Source organism: Trichechus manatus, unplaced genomic scaffold (assembly GCF_000243295.1).
Source record: "Trichechus manatus latirostris isolate Lorelei unplaced genomic scaffold, TriManLat1.0 scaffold00094, whole genome shotgun sequence".
Taxonomy (NCBI): domain Eukaryota; kingdom Metazoa; phylum Chordata; class Mammalia; order Sirenia; family Trichechidae; genus Trichechus; species Trichechus manatus.
The window spans coordinates 7,742,055-7,754,099 of record NW_004444030.1 but is presented as its reverse complement, the minus strand read 5'-3'; the positions used below and the strand labels follow the sequence as shown (position 1 = coordinate 7,754,099).

At 41.0% G+C, this 12,045-nt stretch overlaps 2 protein-coding genes across 3 annotated transcripts; one reads left to right on the top strand and one right to left on the bottom strand.

Moving 5' to 3' along the window:
- Positions 1-1,074: 1,074 nt before the first annotated feature.
- Positions 1,075-5,299, bottom strand: CFAP68 (cilia and flagella associated protein 68). Of its 2 annotated transcripts, XM_023736973.1 has the most exons (4): positions 4,484-5,299; positions 2,685-2,915; positions 2,093-2,159; positions 1,549-1,842 (listed from the first exon to the last, which is right to left on the bottom strand). In XM_023736973.1, the coding sequence occupies exons 1-4, from the start codon at positions 4,529-4,531 to the stop codon at positions 1,667-1,669; spliced, it is 522 nt and encodes a 173-aa protein (XP_023592741.1). In that variant the 5' UTR covers positions 4,532-5,299; the 3' UTR covers positions 1,549-1,666. The 2 variants fall into 2 exon arrangements, with proteins under 2 accessions (XP_023592742.1, XP_023592741.1); XM_023736974.1 differs by lacking the exon at positions 2,093-2,159 and having other exon boundaries at positions 1,075-1,842.
- A 102-nt stretch (positions 5,300-5,401) lies between these two features.
- FDXACB1 (ferredoxin-fold anticodon binding domain containing 1) lies at positions 5,402-11,013 on the top strand. Its single transcript, XM_004382498.2, has 5 exons — positions 5,402-5,621; positions 5,875-6,031; positions 7,276-7,479; positions 7,662-7,820; positions 8,193-11,013. The coding sequence occupies exons 1-5, from the start codon at positions 5,447-5,449 to the stop codon at positions 9,373-9,375; spliced, it is 1,878 nt and encodes a 625-aa protein (XP_004382555.1). The 5' UTR covers positions 5,402-5,446; the 3' UTR covers positions 9,376-11,013.
- The last annotated feature ends 1,032 nt before the right edge of the window (positions 11,014-12,045 follow it).

The window sequence follows — 12,045 nt, the reverse complement described above, 5'->3', positions numbered from 1 at the left end:
TAATATATACGTGATATGGAGTCCTGGTGGTGCAGCGGTTAAGAGCTCGGCTGCTAACCAAAAGGTCGGCAGTTGAAATCCACCAGCCGATCCTTGGAAACCCTATGGGGCAGTTCTACTCTGTCCTATAGGGTCGCTATGAGTCGGAATCGACTAGATGGCAATGGGTTGGTATACACGAAATATACAAATATAAATATATATATATACCTAAATAGATATCTAGATATATGTAAATATCTATCTATACATATATCTACCAGAGCCCTCTTTGCACAGTAGTTAAGCACTTGGCTGCTAACTGAAAGATCAGCAGTTTGAATCCATCAGCCGTTCACAGGAGAAACGTGGCAGTCTTGGGTCACTATGAGTTGGAACTGACATGATGGCAGTGGGTCCGTTTTTCAGTTTTATATATCTACCTATGTAACTATCTATATTTCCCATATTTTACATTGTCATGTTTAACAGGAGACAAAAAATAAAAAACCATTGATAAATTTAACCACAATAAAATTAAGACCCTTACCTCCCTATGTTCACCAACCGTATTCAAAAACTTTACCCAATCCCTACAAGTTCCCCACTTTGAAACATTCACCTTAAACCAACTGAGCCCTTATCCCAAAGCTCTATTAATAGTCTAATATGACCCGTTTGAGTCATCACTAAGTCTGTCAAGCTGGTGTTCATCCTTGCTGTAGTTAAGTTTTAATAAGATTGGTTTGTTTGATCAATTTCCCTAATGATCTTTGTAGGGCAGTTGACAATTGACAGCCCTTATCTTTTAGAGATACTCTAGTATTTATAGATGAAATTATATAACTATGAGGTCTGACTCAAAATTATATAGAAAGAAGGATAGTAGGTAGTACATAAGATTGGTTATAAATTGTTAGAACTCAATAATAGCACATGGGAGTATATTATACTTTTCTACCTTTATATATTTTTAAAATTCTCTATAATAATAAAAATATTTTTCTTGTCCTACTACTCAAGAAGGAAAGTTCATTAAGGTAACAACTAGTTGTAGCTGCTGTCAAATTGATTCTGACTCTTGGTAACCCCATGTGCATCAGAGCAGAACTGTGCTCCATAATGTGTTCTTTTTTAAAAAATAGTATTTTATTGTGATTTCAGTGATGGTTTCACAGGGTGTTGAATAGCTGATTTTTTGGAAGCAGATCACCAGTCTTTCCTTCATAGGTGCCTGTGAGTGGACTTGAAATTTCAACCTGTCAGTTAGTAGCTGAGCATGGTAACTGTTTGTTCCACCCAGGGACTCAACAACAAAGAAAGCTATGTGACCATGACTACCAAGCTTTTATCCAGAAAGCAGCTAGTCAAACAGAACCTAAGTTATGGTGAATTTTGCAGTTCTGCCACTGATGGAAGGCAGGCAAGAACACAGTGGCTGTAGATTTGAGAGAAATAATTCTTTTTAGATCCTCCTACATATCCCTAGCATAGAACTAAGAGTAGATATAATTAACTTAAAGTTGATATTTATAGCTTTGTTAAAACAATAAAAGGGGATAGAGAATATTTTCTGAATATTTTATTCGGAGTGAGACTGTGTTACAGCAAGCTAAATTCTTAGTTGTGCTTAGAATATGCTCCCTCCTACAGTCTATTCCAAAAAAATGAAACTTCTTATTCTTTCTTAGAATCCTGGACTCTGAAATTGGCCATTATTAGGATCCCATACACACTCAAGGTGACGTGTGATTTGAGGTTTTGAATAGCTATCCATGTAAGTTGACTTTTCTGTGTATTTGTATCGAGGAGGATCCAGTTCAGGTTGATGTCCTGGGAACCAGTGAGGCTCTTGCTTAAATCCTGACGGAAGAGAAAAGAGAAGGAAAGACAAGTGGACTCAGTCAACAACAAGTTTTAGTAACAGATCTCACTCTTATTTCTGAGGGAACAGACAGTGACTATTGCCAAAACTGAAAAAGAGAGAAATTTCACATTCATTCATTCATTCAATTGTTCATTCTTTCAGTATACTTTTAATTGAGTTCCTTCTACGTTCCAGGCACTGAGTTAGGTCCTGAGAATATAAAAATTAAAACAACAGTCCACCTACTATGGGTTGAAAGTGGCATTTTGTCGTTATAGCTTGTATCATACGTTGTTTCAAAATAGTGTCCAAACTGGAAAGAAAAATCAATAGATTAAGCATCTAGGCATCTATTGCTAATATCAGGACATAAAGGACACAATGACATGAATTTTAATGGACTCTGTCCTATCTTAGATGGACTAGATGTCCACATGTCATTAATCTCTATCTTTTGTATGTCTGTTAGGTTAGGAGAGATTTAAGGGCCTAGGTAGGCAAAGATCAGGGGAGAAGCTATCCTGAGTTAGAAGTCATTAGATATTTCTGTAGATAAACAGATGAAGTCCAAACAGAAGCAAGAGAAAGAGTACTACCCATCCTTTCGATACTTTCAGATAATACAATGTTCATCTTGGTAGTAAAGTGGGGTAGGTGTTCCAGCTAAGGACTGCTCCCCCTCCCCCAACCATTTCACTGAGCAGAGACCTTAGAGATTTCAGTGTTGGAAGTTATCAGATTCCTGCCTCTAAACTGGCATGTGTCATTTCTTTTGCTAAGAGATGAAATAACCAAAAAAAAAAAAGAAAGAAAAGAGAGAGAGAGAAAGTTAAATTACCTGAGAAGGCAAGGGTTTTGGCTGTACAATATTTTTTAGGTCGTATCTTTCCTGGTTCCAGTTGCCCATCAGGGTACGGTTTGAATAGGAATTCTCATTAGTGGTGCATCTCCACCCATACTGGAAAAACTTGGACATATCGTTCCAATCTGTCCACACCTCAGCATGGCCATCTGCATTAATGAGGCTGCCATAGTGTGAGTTTTCAAGGAAACAGACAAGGGCTTGTCTCTGAGAAAAGGCAAGAATAGAAAAGCTCATTGAACATACAAGAGAGCAGAAAAGGCATTCCTTTCCCACCCTCTGCTCTACATGGCCAGGTAGGACATAAACACACTTTACTAAGGGTCAAGGCTTTCCTTGAAAGTTAATTGTTGTCGTTCTGTTTCTTTCTCTCCAGATCCATGAACACTTTAACCTATTCTCTCAATCAGCAGTAGCAGACAGCTGAATAGATAAAATGGTCCCACCAAGAAGACATAAGAAAGCCTTTTGTAACTCCAGTACTATATGGAGAACTAGCTAAATGTCCAGGTAATTTTGATGTAAGGATTTAGGGACAAAAGGTATTGCTATAGTCAAAGACAATAAGGGGAAGTGAAAGTTGAATAACTACACAACACAGTAAATGATCAACAAATCTTTCCTTCTAGACCCAGCTCAAATACCACTTCTTCTACATTTTCTCTCAACTTCTCTCTCCTTTTATCTCACACAGAACTTTATTTTTCTATCATTTACTGTATTTATAACTTTCTGCCTTATGCTAGAGAACTTCAAGTACATGTATTATCTCTACTCAACTGTATGCCCCCTAAGTGTCTTACTCCCTGTTGCAACCTCTCCCTCTGCCTGCCCTCCCACCAAATAGTGCTTTGCACATACCAGATGATCAATGTCTGAATTTCAGGGTTTTTTTCTGGTAAGTGATCAAAAGCCTAACCATTGCCCCATCCCTCAAAATGAGGCTGGTTCCCTTGCTTAGGAGCAAGGTAATACCTTCCCTGAAGACTGATATGATGTTGAATAGCTTGTGCTACTTGCAGGTTTCTTAGGAGAGTGACAGAAATCCTTTTTCAGCTGTTCCATGTTCTTTAAGAGATGTCACCAAACCTGGCCTTTCCAGTTCTTCACGCAAAGAAAGAATGTAGATAACCCAGAATCCCTGTAGCCACGATTTGGGAGCCACAACCCATGAGTCTTTCCACAGGAAGGGACAAAGCCAATACTGTAGCTTTAAAGGACAGCATCCCTGGTAACTGCCCTGATACCACCTGCCTTTGTGAAGACAAATGTGCTGATGTCACCAAACAGCATGATGACTAAAGAAGAGCTGTCCCACAAAGTGCAAAAGTACTAAGACTGCAAACCTAGGTCACACAGCCCTGGGGCCATAAGGACAGATATCACCATCTACTCAGTTATCCAAACCAGAAACCTGGGGCTTATTTTTGGCTCTGACTTCTCTCAGCCCTCTATATCCATCCAATCACTCTGATCGATTTTTAAATCAGTTCACTACGCTCCATCCCCACTACCAAGTTCCCCATGCAGATCACAACTGGCCCATGCCTGATTAGCGCAGCAGCCTCATATCTGATCTCTTTGCCATCCGCCTTGTCCCACTCCAGTCCTTTCTCCATAGAAAACTCGAACTTTTGAAAATGAAATCTAATTGTCATCCTCCTATTTAAAATCTTTCAGTGGCTGTCGACTGTTCTTAGAATAAGGTCCAACACCCAAAAACCGATTGCTGTTGACTCCAACTCATAGCGACTGAGGCTCTTATAATGGCTTACCTGGCCACTGCTTAATTCTTCAGTCTCATCTGTTTCCCACTCTCTCATTAACTATGTTTCAGTCAAACTGAATTTTTCTGTCCTTTCGTCATGCTTTTGCACACATTGTTCCTTCTGCCTCTTCACTCCTCTTGACCCAGGTAAGGTGTAATTCTCTCCCTTAGCTTTCAACTCAGGTTCACTTCATCCAAGTTATCTTTCCACTTCATCACAAAACTTGTTAAGGTTCTCCTTCCACGTGCTCCCATAGCACCCTGAATTACTCCACTTACAGAACTCTCATCCCACTGTATCAGAATTGCTTTTTTTTGCTGTGTGCATTCTCCACCAGACCGCAGACTCTGTGAAATTACAGGCCAAATCTTGTTCATCCAGGATCTTCACAGTGGCCTCATATTTCCCCAACGGCCCTCACAAAGGCCTAGCACATAAAAAAGCTCTCATTATTTCTTGAATGAATAAAACGTAGAGAGAGAAGCACCTGGGGAAATTGCGGACAGCATACACAGTAGGAGAAATCCATTTCGGACGAGATGAAAGCAGTTACAAAACCCTCTGTGACAGGAACAAGCAGGACACAGGCCAACCTCTCCTTTGTCTCTGCCCGCCCCGATTCGCTCACACGCAGAGCTCGCCTCCCCCTCGGCTTGCCCCTCTGTTCTAGTGATGCTTGTGACCTCATGCAGATGTGACGAAGTCGTACAGGACCGTCCATGTGCTAAAATGCATTTTGATTTTCTCGAGAGGTTAGGAAGTGAGGGCACAGAGTGGTGGAAGGCTCTCTTTTGGTGTCATGGTTACTGTTATTCCTGGGAGTCGCCGCACCAGTTCCTCAAGGGAATCAGGTGCTTTCGGTGCGTAATCAACCAGTGACGAGGCAAGACGGAAGGTCAGAGGTCCACGAAGGACGTGACGTAAGAAACAAGCGCCACCGAGAACGCTAGTAGGGAGGAAGTTGAAGTCATGGCCCCTCGACGCCTCCTGTTGGTTGGGGAAGGGAATTTCTCCTTCGCCGCCGCTCAGAGCGAGACCCTGGATCCGAGCACTACTAGTATTATTGCCACCTGCCTCCAGCACCCGGCCGACCTGGCCCGGGATCCGTTGGCCGGGGAGAATCTGCAGCGCCTGCGCGAGCGAGGTATCGAGGGCAGCCCGTTCACGAAGCCTCACTCAGCTGCCGGTCAAATTTCAAATTGAGAAGGGTGGGGACGTGAAAATGTGAGGAACGTGGGGATTGCTTTTGGTCATGCTATTTACGGAAAGCCTTCTGTGTGCCTAGACCTGGGCTGTTTTGCATGGTTGTTGTTAGGGAGTGTTTTTTCTCTGGTTCCATGTCTGGTCTTACGACATCCTGCCGTCTGTATTTCGCACCTCCAAACTATCCTTGCCAGGTACAGAGGTACGTTTTGGTGTAGACTGCACCCAGCTGGCAGATGCCTTTGAACTGCACGACAGGGAATTTGATCGAATTTATTTCAATTTCCCGCACTGTGGACGCAAAGCTGGAGTGGCTAAGAACAGGGAACTACTTGCCAAGTTTTTCCAAAGGTGAGGAAAAGGAGAGCTTTCGCAAGTAAAATGTATATAAGATGCATATAACATTGTTACTGCAGTCAAACATTTTAATTGGGGAAATAAGGCAGACATGTTTAAGTTATTATGATAGGTTTAGAGAGAACAGAAAGCCCGAAAGGAACGCACAATCAAGTTGGAAAGGCAGACATATAATCCTAGCTGCTAAATAAAAATACAAATAGTGTGCTCTTAAGCATGTAAAGGAAGGATCACTTATTTCTGATAATGCACAATAATGAGAGCCAGTATAGTGTAATGACAAAGAGCATGGACTATTCTTAGTCATGGAGCCAAACTGCCTGGATTTGAATCTCATCCCCACCAGTTACTAGTTGTGTGATTTTAAGCCAGTTCATCCTTCCATGCTTCTGTTTCCTCATCTGTAAAGTGGGGATATTAATAGTAACTACCTTCTGAAATTATTGTAGACTTTAAACAGTTCATTAGACTATCTTATATCAAAATACGTGATACTGTTGGAAGTCTCTGTGGATTATAGTTGTCAAGAAACTTTTCACAGAGGCAGTAGTTTAAACTAGTATTTGAAGTATAAAATTTTAATAGGAGGGGACTGAAAAGAAGAACTTTCTAAATGGGGAGGAACAGTGTAAGCAGTGAATCATGTATAGGACCTTTGCAGACACTGACCTTTCTATGATGCATAGATGAACGAAACGAATACAAAGCTGGACAACCCTCTGTGTTAGCCACTAGTATTGATTAGCGGTTTGAACATTGAATTTACATTCTTCTTTACTTCCAGCCACTTTCTTTGCATGTTTGAAATCTAATAACCCGTAGCCGTAGAGTTGATTCCGACTCATAGCAACCCTATAGGACAGAGCAGAACTGCCTCATAGGGTTGCCAAGGAGTGGCTGGTGGATCTGAACTGTCGACCTTTTGGTTAGCAGCCAAACACTTAACCAGTGCACCACCAGAGCTCAGCCACTAACTGAAAGGTTGGCAATTCAAATTCACCAGCTGCTCATTGGAAACCCTATGGGGCAGTTCTACTCAGTCCTATAGGGTCATTATGAGTCAGAATTGACTCAACAGCAATGAGTTTAAAATCTAATAGAGTTTTGCAAATAATGTATAATTGGATTTTAATTATTTGACGTCCAGTCTTTGCAGCCAAACCGTGTATATGTTCCTAACTCCTGTATAATTTCTACTTGCTTTTGATAAATGGCTGGTGTTTTTTTCCCCTCATTAGTTGTGCAGATGTTCTTGCAGAGGCAGGAGAAGTGCATGTGGCCCTGTGTAGAGGACAAGGTGGGACTCCTGCTGACAAGCCCAGGAGAGAATGGCACAACAGTTGGCAAGTGGTTGCCATGGCAGCTCTGGGAGGGCTCATTTTAAGTGATGTGCATCCCTTCAGCTGTGAGGCTGTGCCAGGGTACAAGTGCACTGGATATAGGTAAGTAATAGCATAGCGCTAAGCCTTCTTCTCTTTCATCTCTCTCACTGATGATTAAAAAAAATTTTTTTTTCATCTGCTCAAAAGCAGACTTTTCTTCTGCTAATTTCCTGATTCATTCTCTAGACTTACTTGCTTTCTCCAATAATGAGAGATTTTATATTTGGTGTCTGTTTTACCAGGAGTCAAGATAAAACTTTTCATGTCGAAGGTGCTTTGAACCATATCTTCACTCGGAGCTTACCCTTTGAATGTTTTCAACCCAGAATCTTTAGAATCAGACTGGGTGACCAGTGGTTTTCTTTTCCCGAACCAGAAGCACTTACAGGAAAGTTGAACAGGTAACCTGTTATTTTACTGGAAATGGCATCCGTATCAAGCTGTATCCTGATTGGATTGATGGCAGCCATGTAGTGAATGGATGCTATATAAATTGTTGATGTTGGTGCTGTGAATGCTTGTCAGCCTGGTCTTCTCAAGCCTCTTTAGAATTAAAAACTGCCTTATTTTTTAGTGTATTTTCTGGATGGTGGCTGTCAGAATTCTAAAACACATGACATCTCTGATAATGGTAGATGATTTCTTTGTTTCCTTCCAGGATCAACCTAGGGATGATTCCTTTCTTTATAGTTATTTGTGTTTTTAATTTTAGCTATGTCATAGTTATTTATTATTTTGTTATAAAAGTTATTTTTTCCTGTGTGTTTAAACAGGGGTTTCCTGGAAGCACCTTCATGTCATCCTATCAGAACTATAAATGAGAAACTCATTGCTGAATTGGGCAAAGCTTTCTCTCTAAAAAGGCTGAAGTGTCCCTTCCCTTTGCTGTCACAAGGAGACACCAGTGTTCTCACTTCCTGGAACTATGACATTGTATCAGCTGCCTTTTGGATTAGTCTCCTTGAGGACAACTCAAATTCCGAGTCCCTGACGGATGGGACAACACAAGATATGGAGGAGTTTCTACTGTCATTTTCAGAACTTAGCCTTCCCGGTGATCCTGAAAGAGATGATAAGGAAGAAGCTCATGAAGGAATCTATGGCCAGGCCAAGGTCTGCCTTAGACCTTCTCTCCTAGTTCATGTTCAGACTGTCATCCAAGCACCAGACTTTCTCCCAGGTTCTCTGTATATCCTCAGTGGACCTGTCTTTAAGAAGTGCCTCATTTTGCCTTTCACAATGCCAGCATTTCATGAGACTTTACTAATCCTTGAGTTTAATCAAAATCTGAAGGATGGCTGTCTTCAGTCACTACTGGATCACCTGAAGCATATTCTAGATAGCCTGTTGACCCAGACATTGCTGGAAGGCTCTAAGTTGAGCAGTTCAGTGGAATTTGTCCTCCAACAAAATGGAAAAGATTATATGATTAGTGTGAAGTCTCATAATTTTGACCCAGATGGTGCCAAAGATCTGATTATTGGGTCTGTCACCACATCTACTATAAGCATTATACACAAAGAGCGATGTTTTGTGTTTGTGTCTATGAACTTGGACCTATTAGCCATGCTTGTCTGTGGTATCTCTGACTGGAGAATGTTGTGGACCTCTGATAACCGTTTCCTGAAGAATTTTGTCTCTGGGAAAATAGAACCCTTCAAAAGCTATTCCCTGTATCCTCCATGCTATGCACATGATATTAGTTTTTGGTTAGATGAGAAGAAAGGATTTGATGAACTAGAGTTTCACACTGTGGCCCGAGAAGTATCCCAAGACACTGTCATATCCATACAGTTTCTTAGTCGTTTTCAGCATCCAAAGACTGAACAGGTGAGCCTCTGCTATAGATTGATCTACCAGAGCTGTGACAAGGCCCTAACGAAGCAGCAAGTAGCATCAATGCAGTCCCAGTTTAGGAAAGAAATTCAACAACGACTACGTGTGATACCTCGGTAGTTTAGTATATTCATTTCTACAGTGTGATCCGTCGCAGGTGTGGTTGTGGATGAAAAAGACCAGTTTGCAACCAATAGTCCTTTCTGGACTGTTTTTTGGTTGTGTTTTACTGTGACTAGAGCCATTGTTTGGTTGACCCTAAAGGTACCTGTGACTCTGTCTCTTAAACTTACAGACTGTAATGTCATTGGTCTCAAGTAATGTCTACAAAAATAAACGAATAAAACAGCATTTTGTTCTTCAGTTCTATTGCTGAAGAGGCAGTAGAACTCAGGTGTCTCATCACATACATTTATGAATATATTTGCCACTCTGTCAATGCCTCTTCCCTTAACTCTATTGTATCATCGCACTCATTCAAATTACCAGAGTGGTTTCTGGAGTCAAACAGACCAATATTTATTAGTCTGAATAAGTTGGAAGCGCTCCATAATTAGTATTGGTATTATTATTATTATCATCTTATTATCATTTTTATTTTGTGGCTGGCTTGTTATTTAAAGTCATGGAATAATAAATGTCAAATTTAGGGTTGACACTTGGGTCCATCTGACTCTAAAGCCCATCTTCTTTCTGCCACTTTCAATTACCTTGCTTATCCTTCCCTAGTCTTTTTCAACAGTAACCTCTCAACCATGATGACCTCTAAACTTTGCTTCCCTATATTTTGGAACTTTTTGCTGTAAACATCTCTAAGGGACACTGGGAGCTAGGTTCGGCCCAGGACTCTGCAGAATGGGATACTCTAACGTGAATTAATGTATGCTCCTGTTGATTAACAGTTAGGGTCCACAGATGGGAATTATATTGTAAACTCTGTGAAGGAAATGACTTGTGTCTGATTCATTCTTGTGTTTGGAGAAAGCACATGGGATGGTAGAATGGAAGCAAAGAGACAAGTTAGGAGATTATTACAGTAATCAAGGAAGAGATGATGGTAATGTGGACCAGAGTGGTGAAAAGTTGTTTGATTGGGACTTGCTGATGAATTAAATGTATGTGCATGGGGGAGAGGTGTAGAGTGAAAGAGGCATCAGGCAGGGCCCCTAGATTTTTGAATTAAGCAACTGGGAACAGAGAAATATAAGTGACTGGGATGGAAGACTGGCATAGGAGTAAGTTTGGGGAGTAGGGTAGAGAATCAAGGGGTCTCATATATAACTTAACTGTCCACATAGACTACAAGCTAATTGAGGGCAGGTGATATGATTTATACCTTTCTCCCATCCTGAATATTTTCTGGATGAGATAGTATTTGAGTGGGGTCTCAAAACAAGGGCAGGGATCTGAAAGGAGAAGATTGTTAGGCAAGGAGGTGTGCATTCCAGGCAGAGCACCTATGTGAGCAGAGGCAGGAGTATTTGGGGCACTTTTCAGGGAAGTAGTCTAGTCAGTTGGAATGTAAAGCGTGTGGAGCGGAGTAGTGGGAGATAATATTGGAAAAACAGGTTGGGGCTATGAATGCTAGAATGAGTTAGTACTTTATTTGGCAGGCTATAGGAAAAAAATCTGGTGATTTTTTATTAACGAAGTGACACAAAAGAGTAGTGCTTTAGAAAATTAATTGGACAGTGTTGCACAGGATGAATTTGAGAGGGCAAAGCCCTGTAAGGATGCTGTTGTAGTAGTCCTAAGTAGAGACAGGGAAGGTCTGCATTAAAGTGAAAAGAAGAGGGGATTGAAAAGGAAGGGGTGGATGTATTAGATATGGCTAAGTTGGGATGTCTCAACTTGGTAATTAATGATTGCATGTGGGAATTGAGCGATATGGTCAACCTCCGTTTTCAATACTTGGGAATTTTTAGTATGAAATCATAACTTTCCAAGACACTGTCACATTCAGCATTCCCTCTATAAACTTGTTTCAATTACTGGTACAGAACTCCACATGGTTGGGTAGAGCTTTGTGATGGGAGGGGTGGTGGTGGTGGGGTGGTATAGTGTCAGGAACAGATGAAAGATTCCTGAGAGTCACAGATGTGATATCATCAACATGCTTGTATGAAAGTCCAAGTGAGCTACCTAGTGGGAAGAGTATGGGCTTTGTAGTAAAACACACCTGGGTTGGAATGTGGCTCCACCATTTACTAGCTATGCAACCTGGGGCCTCATTGCCTTACTGTTAAGGTTGCTGGGAGTATTAAATTTAAAAAGGATAAAATATGTAAAATGCCAACAACAATGCTGTTAACAGCAATGACAGTGACTGTTGCCCGGTTGAATTCGCTACACGGAATTTCTTCAGTCTCACTTTTTTTCTCATTCTATGATCTGCCATTACCCCTTTGTCTTTCTGAAGCAGTTAATTAGCTACAGGCTGTCATTCATTCACTCTCAGCAAAATACAGAGAGGGCAAGATGTCAAAGACAGCTTTAAGGGACCTTTCCTTTGATAGGCAGTAGTGTCATGCTCTTTAAGGGAATACCTCACTTTATTGAGTTGTTAATCACTTCATGCTTTCTTTTAAACAGGAGGGCTGAAGGACGGTTTTTGTTGACAAGTGCAGAATGTTAAAAAGTGAAGGAACAAAAGTTTGAGAGAGGGAGGAATGTCCAGCGTTAGAACCATGTGAAAGGGCTAGCTATGATGGCGAAAGTAACGTTTAAGGTCTCATTTTCTCTCTACTGGAAAATTTACCCCAATTGGCCCCGTAACACTGTAATTTAGTT

What these genes read in the sequence shown, in the direction of transcription:
- FDXACB1 (XM_004382498.2), top strand. Translation starts at nt 5,447, where the DNA reads ATGGCCCCTCGACGCCTCCTGTTGGTTGGGGAAGGGAATTTCTCCTTC. An exon ending in GCAGCGCCTGCGCGAGCGAG is followed by an intron (nt 5,622 to 5,874) that starts GTATCGAGGGCA and finishes TATCCTTGCCAG; the next exon opens with GTACAGAGGTACGTTTTGGT. An exon ending in CTTACAGGAAAGTTGAACAG is followed by an intron (nt 7,821 to 8,192) that starts GTAACCTGTTAT and finishes GTGTTTAAACAG; the next exon opens with GGGTTTCCTGGAAGCACCTT.
- CFAP68 (XM_023736973.1), bottom strand. Translation starts at nt 4,531, where the DNA reads ATGAGAGAGTGGGAAACAGATGAGACTGAAGAATTAAGCAGTGGCCAG. An exon ending in CAAAACCCTTGCCTTCTCAG is followed by an intron (nt 2,160 to 2,684) that starts GTAATTTAACTT and finishes TTTTCTTTCCAG; the next exon opens with TTTGGACACTATTTTGAAAC. An exon ending in AATGCCACTTTCAACCCATA is followed by an intron (nt 1,843 to 2,092) that starts GTAGGTGGACTG and finishes CTCTTCCGTCAG; the next exon opens with GATTTAAGCAAGAGCCTCAC.